This window comes from Copadichromis virginalis, linkage group LG15 (assembly GCF_057382275.1).
Source record: "Copadichromis virginalis isolate Kocher_CV1m ecotype Utaka linkage group LG15, C_Virginalis_male_GT1.1, whole genome shotgun sequence".
NCBI lineage: Eukaryota > Metazoa > Chordata > Actinopteri > Cichliformes > Cichlidae > Copadichromis > Copadichromis virginalis.
The window spans coordinates 42306789-42324527 of record NC_140632.1 but is presented as its reverse complement, the minus strand read 5'-3'; the positions used below and the strand labels follow the sequence as shown (position 1 = coordinate 42324527).

The following is a 17739-nucleotide window of genomic DNA, read 5'->3' as shown; positions in this document are numbered from 1 at the left end:
TATTTGTGAAGAAGTTGTGTGACAAATGAAGGAGGAGTGTTCGTTAGTCTGCAGTTTTCTTTGGTACATGTGTAATTTAATATTGTTGTTTTAGAGTTAAAATCATAAAACTACAATACAAGCACGTTTAATGTTTGAAAGCTGGAAACATGGTTTATTGCTGTAAATAATCTGTGTCCATGGTAACACATGTGTGGGATCAAACCCAAGATTTACATGTTTAACAACAAATCTTGTTTATTATAGACTAATGAAAACACACACAGCTGATCCAGAGTCAGATTACTCACAGCGCTGCATGTGTGTGTGTGTGTGTGTTGGTGGGCGGGGCCTGTGGCAGCAGAAGGTTCATTGTCTGAGGAGGCAGAGAGAGGGTGGAGGGAGGGTGGAGCAAGCTGCACAGAGACTGCAGCTGGGAGAGAGAGAGACAAAGAGGGGGGAGGCCGACTCTCTCTTTCTTTCTTCGTGTGGGGGAGGAGAGGGGGAGGATTAACCGACTGATCTGCCACGCGCGCTCACACACACACACATTTCAGACAAACAAACACACAATAACACAGCAGCCAAGCAGGCTTCATCTGGATCAGCAGCAGAAGCATCAGCAGCGGCAGTGGCAGCGGTGAGGGAGAGAGACAAAGAGACAGAGAGAGAGAGAGAGAGACAGGCAAAGAGGAGGAGGAGGCAGACGCTCTTCATCGTCTGAGGAGTCAGACAGGAGAGAGAGAGAGACAGGCCTTCAGCAGCTCGACCACCCATCTACGTTCATAGTGATGGTCGACCACATGTTCCTGTGTGTGTGCTGAGTGTGTGTGCTGCTGTGGGTGGGTGTGTTCCCGTGTTCCTGCTCGGTGTGTGTTCACGGCGCATGTGATGGGTAACGCCGAGAGCATGGAGAGCCAGCTGGCCGTCATCCGGTCCAGAGCTGCTCCGGTTCGACTCCCGATGCCAGACCCGGCCGAGCTAGAGGAGAGGTTCTCCATCGCACTGGTAGGATACTCGCACAGACACACACAGGCATGCTGAAAATATGCAGTCACACTCTGCAGGTCTGGCGTGGGTTAGTGGTCTCTGCAGAACCTGATCACCAGGCCATGAGATCCTGGTCTCCAGATCTACTGGTTTTAAATGCCTGTGGTTCTGCAGGGCTCTGGATCTGTAAGTTTCCCCTCTTTGGGTTTCTGGTTCTCCAGGTCACTTCTCCTGTGGTCTTTGGTCCTAGAGGTCTATAGTTCTGCAGGTTCATTCTGTAAACTGTGATGTAGTCTGGCTCAGGAGACACAGATCCTGGTCTGAATCTGGATCTAAAGGGAGGAACATTCAGAACCACATCAGAACCAGCTGGGTCTGTTCAAGAGTCTGTTCACACGCTTGTCTTCAGATTCACGCTCAAAGCCCCTCTACAGTTTGTTCAGGTCTTCAAAAACACAAGAGAATTAGATTAGCCAAGTCAGACAGGGGAAACACGTTGATACTGGAAACCATGATCAGCAGCTCTGGGACTGGACCAATAGGAGGGCTCGAAGTTTCACCCTGACATGAGCTTCAGTATGAGGGCTATAAGCCACTTTAGCTATCCACTGAAAATATGAAACAGCTGACCTTTGAAAGTATACGACCTGACTCAGTATCTCTAAAAGTCACAAGTCAAGCTAACTAAAGAATCACTTAATAGTGGTCACATGGTCCACTAGTAACAGCAGGATCCTCCTGCAGGAGTAGCATATCATGGTTGGTTGACAGCCATCATTTAATTGTGTTTACACTGAATAAAACTGGTACAAAGTAAGTTTCATGTCATGGAAAAATTCATGGATGAACCAGCAGATCCAGGATCAGTTGATCGTCATCACTTTAATCTTCAAAGGCTCAAATCTTGTTGTTTTTGGAGCAACCTTTGGTATGACTGACTCTTTTATTTAATCTGTGGATTTAAGTACAGACATGTGAATTGGAACATCCAGATTTTGTCTTGGGCTGTTTAGTGAATAAAAAAAAAGAGTTGGGAGTTTAGAGTTCATTCTGTATTTAGGGTTTGGGGGTTGAGATTTACATATTACTTTGATTTTCTTTAAGGGTTTGTGTCTGTATTCATGGACTAAGGGTTCAAAATGTTGTCTTTTTTGTTTCTAGACGTGTTTGAGCAATAAAACTGTCTGATTTTCAGAATTCAATGAACCTGCCACCTGACAAGGTGCGTCTGCTGCGTTCCTACGACAATGAAAAGAAGTGGGAGCTTATCTGTGATCAGGTAGGTGGATGTTTATGGGACTGCAGGAACAAATTGTTAAGAAGCTTCAACTCATTGATCTGAATATTGAAAGAGACACGAATCATAAACGGTGCAGATATGATTTGTTGTGTGACTTTGGGGTCATTTGTTATCCCATTTTGGTCATTTTACAAAACAGATTGTTTTATGTGTTTCTAATGTGGCATTTTATGTAATTTTAGACTTTTTCCAGCTGTTTGTTGCTGTTTTTGTTCTTCATGGTCATTTTACATCTCTCCTGTATGTCATTTTAGTTATTTCTGGGTTATATGTCATATCTCTTGGTTTAGACTAGCAGGGCTCTAGACTAACTTTTTGCCTGGGCGTACAGGTACGCCTAACTTTAAAAAGTTAGGCGTACCGGCACAAAAGTTAGGCACACACAAATTTTATAATAATTTCTATAATATAATGTGTTTTTCTGGATACACTGTGCTTTTTCAGCATTCAAAGATTGATGACACCGTGTCAGAGCACTGGCTATGAATTTCAGAAGGATCAGGCCTTAACTTAACAGAAAAGTTAGCAATAGTTCTTTTCCTATTACAGCTACATCCACTTCTGTCATGCCCAGGCTGCTCACTAGGGCTGGGTATCATCACTGATTTCTAAAATCCATTCGATTCAGGTTTTCAAAGTCCCGATTCGATTCAACTTAGCCTCAGACAGAAATATTATAATTCTGATCATTTATCAGTACTGACTTCTTCAGAATTGTGAACATCACAGCAGATGCCTTTGTGTGAAAGTAACTGAGAATAAAACAGAAAAACATGAAGGAGATTTTCCTGGTCTGGCTTTTTATAGCAGATAACCTTAAAAATATTCTACAATGTTCGGCATTTAAAGTTTAAATTTCTTCAGTACTGAACAAGCTCCGACAGCGTGTCCGTCTACGGGCCGTCGGGTGAGAAAGCCGAGAAAGACAAAGTTGATTCTGATGCGTCGGGTCTGTGTTTACGTCTTTGTGTGGAATCCATGTACCTGCTCTCATTTGCTGTTTGGTTGTTGTTGAAATGGTTTTCTGAGCTTTAATCTGAGAATCTGGCGTTTCTGGCAAAACACAGTTATATTTAAAAGTCGATTCAGGATTTAATGAATTGATATCGCTTTATTCAAGCTACTCACCTCCCACTTCCACCTGGACTTTCAACGGGACCACGGCCAATCAGAGAGGTCCCGCCCCTTACTATCTCTGATTGGTTTAGTCCACGATAGGGGCATAATGTGTGTCTCTTTTTGACCACAGGGAAGGTTGCAGATTTTTTTTTTTTTTTTTTTTTTTTTGCTACCCGAACAGTTGGTCGCACAGGTGCAACCAAATATTTTTTTTTAGTCGCACCACTGAAAAATTTGGTCGCAAATTGGTCGCACTCTAGAGCCCTGACTAGGGTTCTTGGACTTTCTGGGTCCCCGTACCTTTGGTTCCAGTCTGTAATTTGCCCCACTTCTGTTGATTTGAGATTTGACAAAATCCTGCAGCTGATAAAGTTGAGAGCAAATTTAATAACATTTTAAAGTTTCTTTAAAAAATGACATTTAGAATTATTTTCCCCAGTAAAAGTCAGACAGGCGTTGTGGTGGGTGGGGCTTCATATCTGATCCCATCTAGTCCCACTGTTTTTATGTTTGATGTAGGAAAGGTTTCAGGTCAAGAATCCTCCTCACACCTACATCCAGAAACTGAGAGGCTTCCTCGACCCGGCCGTCACACGGAAGGTAAGATGGCAAAGTTTAAAGTTTATTGCGCTGACAGAGAAAACTTTCTTTTAGAGTCCTGCTGGTAGTCCTTCAGTTACGGCCTGTGTTTATATTTTTTTTAAATATTGACCAGTTTGTGTGTTTGTCTGCAGAAGTTCAGGAGAAGAGTTCAGGAATCAACTCAGACGCTCAGAGAACTCGAGATTTCTCTTCGTACAAACCACATTGGGTACCTGTCTGTCAGAACACTTGTCTGTCTCTCTAACCTGTCTAACAGTCTCATGGCTGTCTAACATCTGTCTCCCGTCTGTCTGCAGGTGGGTGAGAGAGTTTCTGAATGAGGAGAATAGGGGTCTTGATGTTCTGGTTGAATATTTGTCGTTTGCTCAGTACGCTGTCACGTGAGTAAAGACAGGGCTTCCTCTTTGCTTTCTGAGCTTCGGTCTGAATTTTGAACTTCACATGTCGGATCTTTTTATGGTGCGATCACACCGACAGATGAAATGTAGTGTTCAGGTGATTAGTTTGGAGCAGGTTTGGGACTTACAAACATTTTACAAACTTTTTGTGCTCAGGTTTGATGGAGAACAGTCAGAGGCTGGAGGCGAGGTGTCGTCCATCGACTCTCCCTGGAGTCGTTCGATAGAAGATCTCCATGGTGACTGCAGCCTCCCCTCACCATCCTCCTCTGTACCCCGAGCAGCTCGACACTCCATCAGGTAGCAGAACATAATGTATGAATAAAACCAGAAGTCATCTAGGTGTGCTAACGTGAATTTTCTGTTTGTAGTTCGACTCTGGTGACTCGATCCAACACGCTGCCGAGTCGTCGAACTCTCAAGAACTCACGACTTGTGTGCAAGAAAGATGATGTTCACGTTTGTATCATGTGTCTGAGAGCCATCATGAACTACCAGGTAACTTAATCTGCCCGGTGACAGAACGTTTGTGTCAATTTGAAGTCAAACCTGTCCTAAATCTGTAAAGTTTAGATTTTAGAGCCGGAAACATTACTGACCTTCATCTGTGTCCTCATCTTCATCAGTACGGTTTCAACATGGTGATGTCTCATCCTCACGCTGTCAATGAAATTGCTCTCAGCCTCAACAACAGGAACCCAAGGTACATCTGCAGATACAACTAATATAAATATTACCACTGCTGTATCTGTCTCGCTGGCAGAGAACAAAATACACCTGCGTGTTAGAAAATACAAACTTTGAGTGAATTCAAACAGCTCCTGAGAAGAAAGCCACAAAGTCAGTTAAACCACAGATGTAGACATTGTTTCTGTTCACTGTTTGTTAATTAGTGTGTGAAGCTTGTTTTTCTCTCTATAAATAGCTTTTTAAAAATTTATTTGATGCATTTTCTTCATCAGGACAAAGGCTCTGGTCTTGGAGTTGTTGGCCGCAGTGTGTTTGGTCAGAGGAGGGCACGAGATCATCCTGTCGGCCTTCGACAACTTTAAAACTGTAAACAAAATAACAACACACTCTAAACATAAAACAACAAGTAATCCTTTTGTCATTTCTCCACTTTGTGCCTCCTGTTGTCTTGGGGTCTCTGTCAGGATACATGAGAAGGAGAAAGTAACGTATGAAACAGGTGTGCCACAGAGCTGGAATCACCAAACCATGAAGGGAGGAGGACATTTCTAGTTTTAGAGATATTGCAGTCCTAAAGATGTTTGTTTATATGTGCATTGAAGGACATATCCTGGTCAAGAACAACTAAAGGTTTTCTTCATGGTGTTACTGGAGGCCAAGGTAATGGCATCCAGAGTGATCATCTGTATGCGTTATTATAAAATGAGGCTCTGGACTAAAGAGCTCTCCTGTTGTTAAAAACCTGTTGATTCGACTTCTTGCATTTCCTCCCATCACATCTCAGATGGGAGGAAATTATATTAAAGGAAAGGAGGTACAAACTGGGAAAATGAGAAGAGAGTAAACAGCATACGTTTGTTTGTTTGTTTGTTTGTTTGATTGATTGATTGATTGATTGATTGATTGATTGATTGATTGATTGATTGATTGATTGATTGATGTGTTGCAGGTGTGCTCTGAGTCAATGCGTTTTGAAAAGTTGATGGAACATTTTAAGAATGAAGATGACAACATCGACTTCTTGGTAACTTTGTCTCAAATGGGACCTAATATTTCAAGATTTTTCTTTTAAATTAATTGCATGAAATTTAAGATCCATTCAGCTCACAAAGTTTACATCTGTGTGACTTTGGTAACGTCAGACTTGCCTGGTGTGACATCATCAGGTTAATAATGGGCAGTGAAACATGTTTCCAGGTGGCCTGCATGCAGTTCATCAACATTGTGGTTCACTCTGTAGAGGACATGAACTTCAGAGTCCACTTGCAATATGACTTCACCAAACTCAACCTGGAAGAACACCTGGAGGTAAGACAGAAACCCACAATCAGAGCATCACAGTCACTCTCAGGCAGAATGTGGTTTTAATTTACATCTAGTGCTGTTCAGAAAATGATGTGTTTCACCAAAACCTGTCTCCTCACCTGTGCCCTCACCTGTTTCACCTCAGCGGCTAAAGCACACAGAGAGTGACAGGTTGCAGGTTCAGATTCAGGCGTACCTGGACAACGTATTTGATGTCGGGACACTGCTGGAGGATGCAGAGACCAAAACTGCTGCTCTGGAGAGAGTCGAGGAACTGGAGGAGAACCTGGCCACGGTAAGACCTCCAGGTGGAGGGAGACAGGTGGAAACAAAGGGGTCAAGTCTTAAAAGACATTATGATAAATCTCTGGTTTTGTGCTGACCTTCACCAGCCTCTTTCTTTCTCTATATGCCTTCAGATGTCAGAACGTCTGCTGGATGTGGAGAACGAAGCAATGTTGAAGATTGTGGAACTGGAGAAACAGCTGATGCAGACCAACAAAGAGCTGGACCAACTCCGGGTCAGTCTTGTTACTGTGGAAACCACATGTACATTGTCACCATGGAGCAAATAAATGAGGCAAATAAATGTATAAGAGTAGGTCAGATGGTGATAATGATGAAGAGACATCTACAGGGAATAATGTGGAGTTTACAGGGCTGAAATACTTTTTAAACATGGGTTTTATAAAATGTTGGACTGTTCTTTGGCACCACTCTTGCCCCTGACTCACCATCACCGCTTACCTCTGCAGGATGTGTATGCCAGTGCTAACTCACAGGTGCATACCTTGCGGCGTATGGTACGGGAAAAGGACCAGACGATCCGACGTCAGAGTCGTCTGGAGCGTCAGGCTCAGGAAGCGCAGCAGGCCGGAGGACCCGGAGCTCCTCAACCACAGAGAGGAGAGGGCGATGGAGGGGTGGCTGATTCTGCCTCTCCGTCACCTCCACCCTGTCCTAACCTGTCCCCTAGGTGAATCACAGGACCTAGAAGCTGTAGTATCTCACAGTTAAAAACTTCTGGCTAAGGATTTTGTTTTTGATTGATTTTGATTGATTCCTGCAGCCCTGAGACTGTAGCTTATCACAGTACGGGACCGGGGCTGGGCGGAGCCCCAGGCATGCTGGCCCCACCTCCTCCACCTCCTCCTCCACCAATGCCAGGCACAAGTGAGTTGAACCTTGCAGGTACCGATGCTTCTAAGCTTCAAATCTTGCGGTCCTTAGATCCCATTAGAGATTGGATGGCTGATAATTATCTTCAACTAAATGCTGATAAAAGTGAAGTCATTGTCTTTGCTCCTGAGAATTTTGTTCCCCTCGTGGTTAAAAATCTAGGCCCTCCTGCTTCTTATATTAAACCCTCCATTAGGAACCCTGGTGTTACATTTGACCCAGCTCTGACGCTGGACACACACATTAAATCTTTGGTTCGTTCTTGTTTTTACCGTTTAAGAAATATTGCTAAGCTCATTGTGTCACGCTCTGAATTGGAAATGATTCTTCATGCTTTTGTTTCATCTCACTTAGATTATTGTAATTCCTTGTTTACTTGCTTAAGTAATGCCTCCCTGGAACGACTGCAGGGTGTTCAAAATGCTGCTGCCAGGCTTCTGACAAAGCATCCCAAATACTCCCATGCCACTCCCCTGCTGATTCAACTGCATTGGCTCCCTGTCAAGTTCAGGGTCCGTTTTAAGATTATAATCATGACCTATAGGGCCCTGCACGGTGTAGCTCCCATTTACATCAGCGATCATCTTCTTCCTTATCGCCCCAGCAGGTCCCTGAGGTCTTGCAACCAGGGCTTGCTGGTTGTCCAGCATACAAGGCTAAAAACAAAAGGTGACAGAGCGTTTGTATCAGTGGCCCCCAGACTCTGGAACTCACTCCCTTTGAGTTTGAGATCTGTGGACTCAGTCATTTCTTTTAAAAGCAGTTAAAAACATATCTGTTTAAACTTGCTTTTGGTTGATTTTGTTTGTTTGAGGTTGTATGTCCGTTTCTGTGAAGCACTTCGTGATTTTTACTTTACTTTACTGCTGAGTATCACCTGTATAATGAGTAATAACATTGTCTTTTTTTTTCCTCTTTAGTGTCCAACGGACCGTACCCAGCACCTCCTCCACCTGGTCCTCCTCCTCCTCCCCCTCCCCCTCCTCCACCTTGTCGGACCAGTGAGCTCTCCTCCGTCCCCATGCCCCCGCCTCCTCCACCTGTGGCCCCACCACTCCCAGGAACAGGGGGGTCACCTACAGTCATCTTTAACTCTGGACTTGCAGGTGAGACTGCAAACAGTGGGTTCACAGGCTGTTTAGAACTGAACCAAACCTGACCATCAAACTGTCCTTTCCCCTGTAACCACACCAACACTACACCTGTACATTACTGCAGCCAGGTGAGGAGTAAACTCAGTTACAGTTAATCAGGACATGAACTATAGACATCAGTTTCAAATCATTATTACGAAAAAAAAAATAATAGAAACTATAAACATGCTGACTCCAGCTGACACCAGCTGTTCTTGTTTTTTAGCCAGTTGTTAGTTCTCTTTACTTTTCTCAGTTGAGAAGTTGGTTTTTGGTAACATTTGGGTGAAAAACTAAGGTCTGCAAAGGTTGAACAGAAGGAGGTGGTTGTAGTTTGGGTCAGCAAATCTCAGTGAATCTGTGTTAGTTTGAGGCCGGGGTTTTCAACCTTTGGTTGTTCTTCCTTGGTTGTAGATTTGTCTTCTTCATAGTCAGAGTTTGTTTCTGAAATGTTGGAGAGGTAATACATCAGATCGGGGAAAAGCCATAAATAGAAGATCTGTTGAGGCCAGATGGTACTCATGCAGAGCAGGTAGTCAGTGAATCTGAGCCTTTGTTTGATGATGGTGGTGATAACTGGTGACATTGAACTCAGTTGAATTTGTTGAGAATTTGGATTGATTTCGAATTTGTGTTGCTCTGGTTTGGAGTTAAGGTTGTTTAAGTTTGGAGTTTAGCTTGGTTAAGAGCAAGGTTTTGCTCGGGTTGTTTTTGTCTGGTTTGAAGTTTGGATTTGACCGAACCATTGGTTGAGAGTTTGGCTTTTGGCTTGGATTCTTTTGGTTTAGGTTGGGTTGGTATTGATTATTTGGTTGGGTCCAGATTTGATTTAGGTGAGAGTTTGGTTTGGTGCGGACTGTTTTGGTTTGATTCAGTTCAATTCAATTCAATTTTCAATTCAGTTTTACTTATACATCACCAAATCACAACAACAGACATGGTTAAGATTGATCTGGTCTTTGGCTGGTTTGGCTTGGATTAGTTTGGTTTGGACTCTAGTTTGATTGAGAGTTTGGTTTTGCTCGGTTTGTTTTGGTTTGGAGTTTGGCTTTCATTGATTGTTTGGTTTGGAGTTTAGGTTGGTTAAGGTTTGGTTTGCATCATTTTTCCTTGGATGAATGCTTTGCTTTGGATTGCAGGTGGCTGATGGTCAGACTTAAATAAACACGTGTCCTTGAAGTCCAAGAGGTCATAGAGTCCTTGTCTGCAAATTTCAGTCATGACGGTCTTCTCTGGTGGTTAATATTTACTTCTGGGAAGTTAATTTCTTATTAAATATTAAATATTTCCAACAGTCTCCATTGGTGAATGGATGCTGATATATACAGAGTATTACTTTTTTGGATTTTTCTCAGTTTAATGTTCTGTTCATACAGAAAAAGTTGCATATTGTTTGTACTATTGATGAAGAACCACTGAAGTGAAATGGAGCTCAAATCTCAGACTGTTATCCTACTTATACCATCGTCACTAATAAAAGACATTAGAGATATTTGTTCCATCACATTTTATCAAAATAAAATTTACAGAACTGATTCAACTTCAGCAGCTTCACCAGAACTCAGCTCTCAGTTTACACAAATAACCACAGTTCAGATCTCTTTATATACGCTGTCTATTCCTTACAATTAAATATGTCACACCTTCAGCCGATGAGAGTCCAGAAATATTAGTCAGTGTGATAAATGTGTATGTTAACTGCCATTTTACTAACATGTTGTTTCTTTTCTTCTGTTTTGCTCACAGAGGGTGCTCTCAAATTGTTCTGTACGTTTACTTTCTCTAACATCTTCACAAAACACCCTTACTTCCCCACCCTCCATCTTCTTCCATTCCTCCATCACCTGGAAACCAGCCGCAGCCAGTCAGTGGCTGGTTTCTCAATTAATCAACTGCCACAATTGTCAGTCAGAGTCATATGTTTGATCCCACTTCTATGATGTGTGTTCAGACTGAAGGATCATACCTACTCTTACCTGAGAAGAGAAAAGATATAAATAAATAAAATAGAGTCCGAGGGATAGATTGGCTCTGATGAGACCCAAAGTAATGCTCATCCATGAATTAAGTTGAAGACCTATATTGGTTATGCTAGAAAAACAGACTTCTGTTGGTCTGTCCCATACAGACCTGCTCACCTGTCGCACCTGTACCTGACAATAGTAACAGGTGCAGTGATGCCTGTTAACCTTCAGCAGTTTGGCACAAACTGATTGATCGGTCTGAACACACAGCTGGACTTTAGTCACTCGCAGTACCAATCTGAGGCCAGTCTCGTCCTCTCCTCACATGTCTCCCTGCTCACATGTCTCGCACAGCGGTGAAGATAAAGAAGCCAATCCAGACCAAGTTCAGGATGCCGGTGCTGAACTGGGTAGCTCTGAAGCCAAGTCAGATAAACGGAACCATCTTCAATGACATTGATGACGAGTCCATCCTGCAGGTAACATCCACAGCAAGAGGCATCACTCAGGGCTGACAAAAGCTTTTCACCTGTTTAAAATCTGCGATGACCTGTGTGTGTCTCAGGACCTGAACGTGGAGGAGTTCGAGGAGATGTTTAAGACCAAGGCTCAGGGTCCAGCTGTGGACCTGACGCTGTCCAGACAGAAGCTTCCTCAGAAAGCTCCGTCCAAAGTTTCTCTGCTGGAGGCCAACAGAGCCAAAAACCTGGCCATCACGCTGAGGAAGGCCGGCCAGGGGTCAGAGGTCATCTGCCGTGCCATCCAAACGTAGGTGGAACGGCACCAGGTTACAGGTGCCAGCGATGCCAGCTTGGTGCCAGAGTCAGAAATAGGCAAAATTGAATGTAGCTATGTTTATATAACAGCAGTGCACAACAGCAGTGTGTTTACAGGTGAGTTCAGGTGGGCATATGATTCTGTCCACCAGAGCTGCTGCTTTATGATCCATCGATCTCTTCCTAGCTTTGATCCTTGACCTTCTTCTCTCTGCCTCCGATATCAGAGCTTTTAACATTTGGAGTTTGTTACCTCTGTTAGCTGAGAATTTACTCATGGTGGCTTCCATTCATCAGACAAACTGCCTTCACACCCAGCCTGAGATGACATCATAGAAGTTCCTCTGTCTCAGAGTACTTTAGAGTTTAAACAGCATCATAGTGAGCATCCCATGACCCCAATAAAAGCAGTCGGTTCTGGCCTGGCCTGGGTTCCATCAGTGATAATCAGACTTCAGATTCAGGCCTCAGAACTGAATCTGAGTCAGCCATACTGCAATGTGCCTGAAATCAATCAGGTGACCCTCTACAGGTGTGTTTAAGTGGCTTATTAGGTACCTGTGTACACTCCGAGTCACTCTATCAAATCAACCCAGTCCATCATCTCTCCAGGTTTGACCTCCGGACCGTTCGGGTGGACTTTGTAGAGTGTCTGACACGTTTCCTGCCGACGGAGGCTGAGTTGAAGTTGCTACGGCAATATGAGAGGGACCGAAAACCTCTGGAGGCACTAAGTGACGAAGATCGCTTCATGATGCAGTTCAGTCGCCTTGAGAGACTCAGTCAGCGCATGACCATCATGACTTTCATGGGCAACTTCAACGACAACGTCCAGATGTTAACACCGGTGAGACAGATATACAGATAGGAAGGTATGCAAGTATATCGACAGGTGTGACCCATCTGACCGTCTTGTTTCCTTTCAGCAACTCCACGCCATGATCGCGGCCTCAGTTTCTATAAAGTCCTCTCAGAAGCTGAAGAAGATCCTCGAGGTCAGTCTGAGGTTACCTGTGGATATTCTGCCTGATTCTCTGTTTCTGTATCAATAATCAGTCAGTGTCATCAATACTCATGCTCAGCTGCTGTGTGTTGTCGTAGATCATCTTGGCTTTGGGAAACTACATGAACAGCAGTAAGAGAGGAGCGGTGTATGGATTCAAGCTGCAGAGCTTAGACCTGGTAACACACACACACACACACACACACACACACACACACACACACACACACTGAATCACTGATCCGACCAATCAGCACAACATGATTTTAATTAATTTTATTTTGAATTTAGTATCTTTATCACTTAAACAGCTTTAATTTCTAATAATTGACGTTTAACTGCCTGACATGTTTGGAGTTTATGTACCAAAATAAGCAATGACATCACATCTTGTGTCACATGAGTCAGTCATAGATCTCTTGACTTTTATAACTTGGTACCTGAAGCATGTACAAGCTGATATTTATCTTTAATAGGGCTGTCAAAATTGATAGCAAACAAAACAACTGCTATCTTTGTTTAATTGGTCACATGACTGCACCACATGACTAAAATGTATCATCGATTCGAAAGTCTCCATTTTCACTGTCCACACTACGACGCAAATGCACTGTCTTCATATTTATTCGTTTTCGAGAGCGTTTTCAAAAACGCTGCGTTTTTCCTTGGGGAAAACGCCATCTCAGTGTGGACGGGAGGCCAAAACGGAGAGAAAACAATGCGTTTTCAAACAAAAACGCATTAGTGTGGACATATCCCCAGAGCGAGCTTTAATAGGCCCCAACACGCAGCTGTGACCGTTTGTGTGTTTCAGGGCTCTAGACTAACTTTTTTTCTTAGGTGCACCAGCACAAAAGTTAGGTGCACCCAAATTTTCCAACCGCATCGCTTAACGCCACAGCTTTACATGTTCACCTTGTTTTTAATTGCTGTCCATACAGACAGTATTGATTTGTAAATGATTAACGAACAATCTTCTCATCACAAAGTTCTTTATTTGGAGCACACTCTAGAGCATAGGTGTCAAACTCTGGCCCGCGGGCCAAATTTGGCCCGCAGCCTAATTACATTTGGCCCGCGAAGCCATACCAAATTACTATTAGAGCTGGCCTACTGGTATTATACAGCTAATATATATATTGTTTAGTATTAAGCTTTGCTTGTTCCATATTCAGTTTTTCAGCAAAACGTGTTTGAGTCCATAAGAAAAGATTCATTCTTATATCTGGAGGAATAAATATATTTCAATAAATATTAACGTTAGCCCGCGACTTTGTTCCTGTTTTGAATTTTAGCCCACAGTGTATTTGAGTTTGACACCCCTGCTCTAGAGCCTTGTTGTTTGTTGCGGTTACCATGGTTGTGCATTTTCTGCATAGTTACTGGAGACCAAGTCAACCGACAGGACACAAACGCTGCTTCATTACATCAGCAACGTGGTGAGAGAGAAGTATCCTGCTGTGTCTCTGTTTTACAACGAGCTTCACTACGTGGACAAGGCTGCCGCAGGTGAGTCTGACAGCCAATCAGGACGCTGCGCTCCCTGCGAGAAGCCCGTTTACCTGAGCTCGTTTACCTGTACTGTGCAGTGAGTCTGGAGAACGTGCTGAGTGATGTGAAGGAGCTCCAGCGCGGCATGGAGCTCACCTGGAGAGAGTTCAGCGTGTCGCACAATGCTACGCTCAAAGACTTCATCAGCAGGAACGAATCACGGCTCAGCAAACTGCAGGAGGACGCACGCATTGCTCAGGTGAGAAACACACATACACCATGTGTTACCACACAGCCATGATTCAGGTGCAATTCCTCCTGCAGAATCAGCTCAAACTGTGAACACCAAACAGCCGAGCACATAGGAGGAGTAGGAGAAGGAGAAGATGGAGGAGAAGAAGAGGAAGAAGAAGAAGGGCGATCGTGGCTCAAGTTGGGTGTTCGTCTTGTAATCGGAAGGTTGCCGGTTCGAGGCCCAGCTCAGACAGTCTCGGTCGTTGTGTCCTTGGGCAAGACACTTCACCTACCGCCTACTGGTGATGGCCAGAGGGGCCGATGGTGCGATATGGCAGCCTCGCCTCTGTCAGTCTGCCCCAGGGCAGCTGTGGCTACAACTGTAGCTGCCTTCACCAGTGTGTGAATGTGAGAGTGAAAGAATAGTGGTATTGTAAAGCGCTTTGAGGTGTCCCGAAAAGCGCTATATAAATGCAATCCATTATTATTATTATTAGAAGAAGGAGAGGTAGAAGGAGAAGAAGAGGTAGAAGGAGAAGAAGAGGTAGAAGGAGAAGGAGGAGAAGAAGACGAAGAAGGAGGAGAAGAGGTAGGAGAAGACGAAGAAGGAGAAGAAGAAGAGGTAGAAGGAGAAGAAGAGGGGTAAACCCACAACACTACCAACACTAAACCTACAAGCTTTACACATGTTCCTAACTTGTTTCTTAATCAGTTTTATGTATTGTTTGTCTTTTTAAGGTACGAGAACAGGTAGACTGATGATAACCAGCTCTGTCTGTCTGTCTGTGTGTGTGTGTGTGTGTGTGTGTGTGTGTGTGTGTGTGTGTGTGTGTGTGTGTGTATATAAACTTTAGGATGCCTTTGAAGATGCCGTGAAGTTTTTCGGAGAGAGTTCAAAGACGATGCCGCCGTCTGTCTTCTTCCCAATCTTTGTTCGTTTCATCAAAGCCTACAGGGTGGGTAACCTTTGTCTATAGACCATGCTCCCTCTCTGATAGTAGGCCTATATCAGTTGAGTTTAGTTTTGCATTAATATGTTTCTGTGTGTCTCCAGCTGGCTGAGGAGGAGAACGAGCAGAGGAGGCGTCAGGAGCAGATGTTGTTGGAGAAACTGGAACAGGAGGAGCAGCAGGAGGAGGAAGAGGAGACCAGGGTGAAACTTCATGACATAATCCATTACTTAGCTCCCATTACGTCAGCTGGATGTGACCTCCTGATGGAGGAGGAGCTTATGCTTGCACCTCCATGTTGAATTCCTACATTAAACCAAAATGTTTAGTTTTCAGGTATTTTTAAAATACCTCGGTTCTCTGAAAGTTTCTTTACATCTTTGTTTTTAAAAATAAAGCTGTCACAACTGAGAGTAAGGACTCAAGAGCAGAGCAGGTTGACGTTTCCAAACACAGTTTATTTACAACACCGGTGCACAATATATACAGTGAGGGGAAAATCCAGGCTCCAAGGGACCAAGGGGAAGCTCTCTCACACTCGCTCTCGTCTTCATGCCCAGCCTCACACACACGCACTGCAGGGAGGTCACAGGTACGGGAAGGAAAAGTCTGTAGTACAATCATCCAGCGACGAGAAGATCTGTGTCCCAGCCTCAAATAGTGGACAGGTGTGTGGGCCAAGGGCGGGAGCCCGCAGTGAGCTCCGCCCAGAAAGAGAGAGAGAGAGAGAAAGCAAAACAAACACATGTAGCCTTGCGGGGCCAGCTGGGCAGGCACGGAGACCATGACAGAAGCTCAGTAATTCTTTGTCCTCGCTGACATCATGATTTCAACAGTCTCTGATTGGTCAGGAGGCTCCAGGGGGTCAGATTTAGGTTTATTCAGATCACTAATCGATCGATCAGGTGACGTGACGTGTCACAGCGTCTAATACTGAAGCCCCTCCCCCTCTCAGTCTCCGTCCCACAGAGGGAAGCGGCAGCAGCAGGAGCTGATCACGGAGCTCAGAAGGCGCCAAGGAAAAGACAGCCGCCATGTTTATGAGGGGAAGGACGGCGCTATCGAGGATATCATAACAGGTAAACATGTTGCCAAGGCACGTGAGTGACCACAGCAGGCGTGTCAGCTGTCCTCTGATTGACTGTTTATTCGCTTATCTACAGCTCTGAAGACCGTCCCCTTCACGGCTCGGACTGCCAAACGCAGCTCTCGCTTCTTCTGTGACCCCGCCCACACCGAGGAGCACTACTGAGAAGTCACGAAGAGTGACAACGCCCACTTTTCATTGATGGGACCAATTAGCACTTTGAACTTTTCTGATCGCTCTAACTGATGACATCATGTTTTCTATGTTATTTTATTGGTTTCTTTGTGCATAGACTGGGCGCCCACACACCTGACCTCAGCTAAACCGGATCGATCGGAAGGATGCCCTGTCCTGCTGTGATTGGCTTTTTGGCTGTCAGCTGAACACTTCAGCAGGTGTTTTAAACACCTTTTGACTGAAGTCCAGCAGCGTGGCAGAACAATCAGGGGGCAGCGTCCCTCCAGCTGAACTGATATAGTCCTAATCATTGCCTTTCCTCCTCGCCACAGACATAAAATAACACTTGATTAGATCACATGACCTTCCCAGCAGATGTTACTCAGAGCACTTTACAGACTGAATCTGACCTTTGACCTCTCCTGACAAAGATCATGTGGTCTGTGGTCAGGTAGAATTCCACTTCCTGTAATCAGATCATGCGGCTCTGAACGCCGTTGGCGTGACAACCGAGAACCCGCGGTGCTAAAAACAAAGTTGTGCCTCGCCACAGACGATGCTGTAGAGCAGCATTTGGGTTTGGACTGGAGCAAAGGTGCATACATGCCTTTTCACACCACGAGGGCTAACAAACATCCGAAGGGTCAAAGGTCGGGGGGGGGGGGGTCAGAGTGCATGGGCTTCTCCGGTCTGTTTCTTTAACTGTACAGGGTTCTACCTTCACTATATTCTACTGTGTTCTACTGTATCTACTGGCCTTACTGCAGGTACCAGAGCCTCACTGAAGTATCACTCTATCTGTGGCTCCGCCCCTTCTCCACCCTCCTGAGCCCACATCTGTCAGTTAGCCTGTTAACTTGCAGAGCCTCACCAGCCACAATATGCTGTTTTCCAGCTGTTCATGCACACACACCTGCAAAGCTGGTCACCCAAAGGTCACGACTCAGCGCTGCAATCTGGAGTGTGGCACCGAGGGGCCGCTGTAGCTGAAACACAAGGAGCTCCCACCTGTGGACCGGAATCCACCTGAGCAGGTTCACGACGACAGTGAAGTTGGCAGGTGGGGCTCTGTGCTCGACACACCTCGACTCCCACTGATGTTTCTGTGGTGTTTCTGCAGTCCCCGTTTCGTTTTAGAGGTCCAGTCTCAGACTGAAGCCCCTCCCCTTCTCTCCTCTTCATCATTTAGATTCAAAGAAGACAAAAAAATGGCAGCACAACATTTTCTACATGTACAGACATTTTCTAGATCACCGTGTAGCAATGCTTGTACGTGTCTGTGTTTGTGTTTGGTGGTGATTCTGCACTTGGTGTGTTAATAAAGCGCACCTTGTCAACATGATGCAGTGTGTTCTGTTTGA

The 17739-nt window shown here is 44.6% G+C and overlaps 1 protein-coding gene across 2 annotated transcripts; it reads left to right on the top strand.

Moving 5' to 3' along the window:
• The first annotated feature begins 410 nt into the window (after positions 1-410).
• On the top strand, positions 411-17720 carry LOC146693110 (formin-like protein 2). 2 transcript variants are annotated; one of them, XM_085433473.1, is made up of 28 exons: positions 411-987; positions 2165-2248; positions 3908-3988; positions 4123-4199; positions 4288-4371; positions 4546-4689; positions 4761-4887; positions 5016-5092; positions 5352-5445; positions 6029-6103; positions 6277-6387; positions 6530-6679; positions 6804-6905; positions 7140-7360; positions 7454-7557; positions 8484-8669; positions 10443-10463; positions 11015-11139; positions 11226-11428; positions 12049-12283; positions 12363-12431; positions 12538-12618; positions 13819-13948; positions 14029-14189; positions 15019-15120; positions 15219-15317; positions 16070-16193; positions 16278-17720. In XM_085433473.1, the coding sequence occupies exons 1-28, from the start codon at positions 871-873 to the stop codon at positions 16364-16366; spliced, it is 3273 nt and encodes a 1090-aa protein (XP_085289599.1). In that variant the 5' UTR covers positions 411-870; the 3' UTR covers positions 16367-17720. The 2 variants fall into 2 exon arrangements, with proteins under 2 accessions (XP_085289599.1, XP_085289600.1); XM_085433474.1 differs by lacking the exon at positions 10443-10463.
• The last annotated feature ends 19 nt before the right edge of the window (positions 17721-17739 follow it).

What these genes read in the sequence shown, in the direction of transcription:
- LOC146693110 (XM_085433473.1), top strand. Translation starts at nt 871, where the DNA reads ATGGGTAACGCCGAGAGCATGGAGAGCCAGCTGGCCGTCATCCGGTCC. An exon ending in CTCAACAACAGGAACCCAAG is followed by an intron (nt 5,093 to 5,351) that starts GTACATCTGCAG and finishes TTTCTTCATCAG; the next exon opens with GACAAAGGCTCTGGTCTTGG. An exon ending in ATGACGAGTCCATCCTGCAG is followed by an intron (nt 11,140 to 11,225) that starts GTAACATCCACA and finishes TGTGTGTCTCAG; the next exon opens with GACCTGAACGTGGAGGAGTT.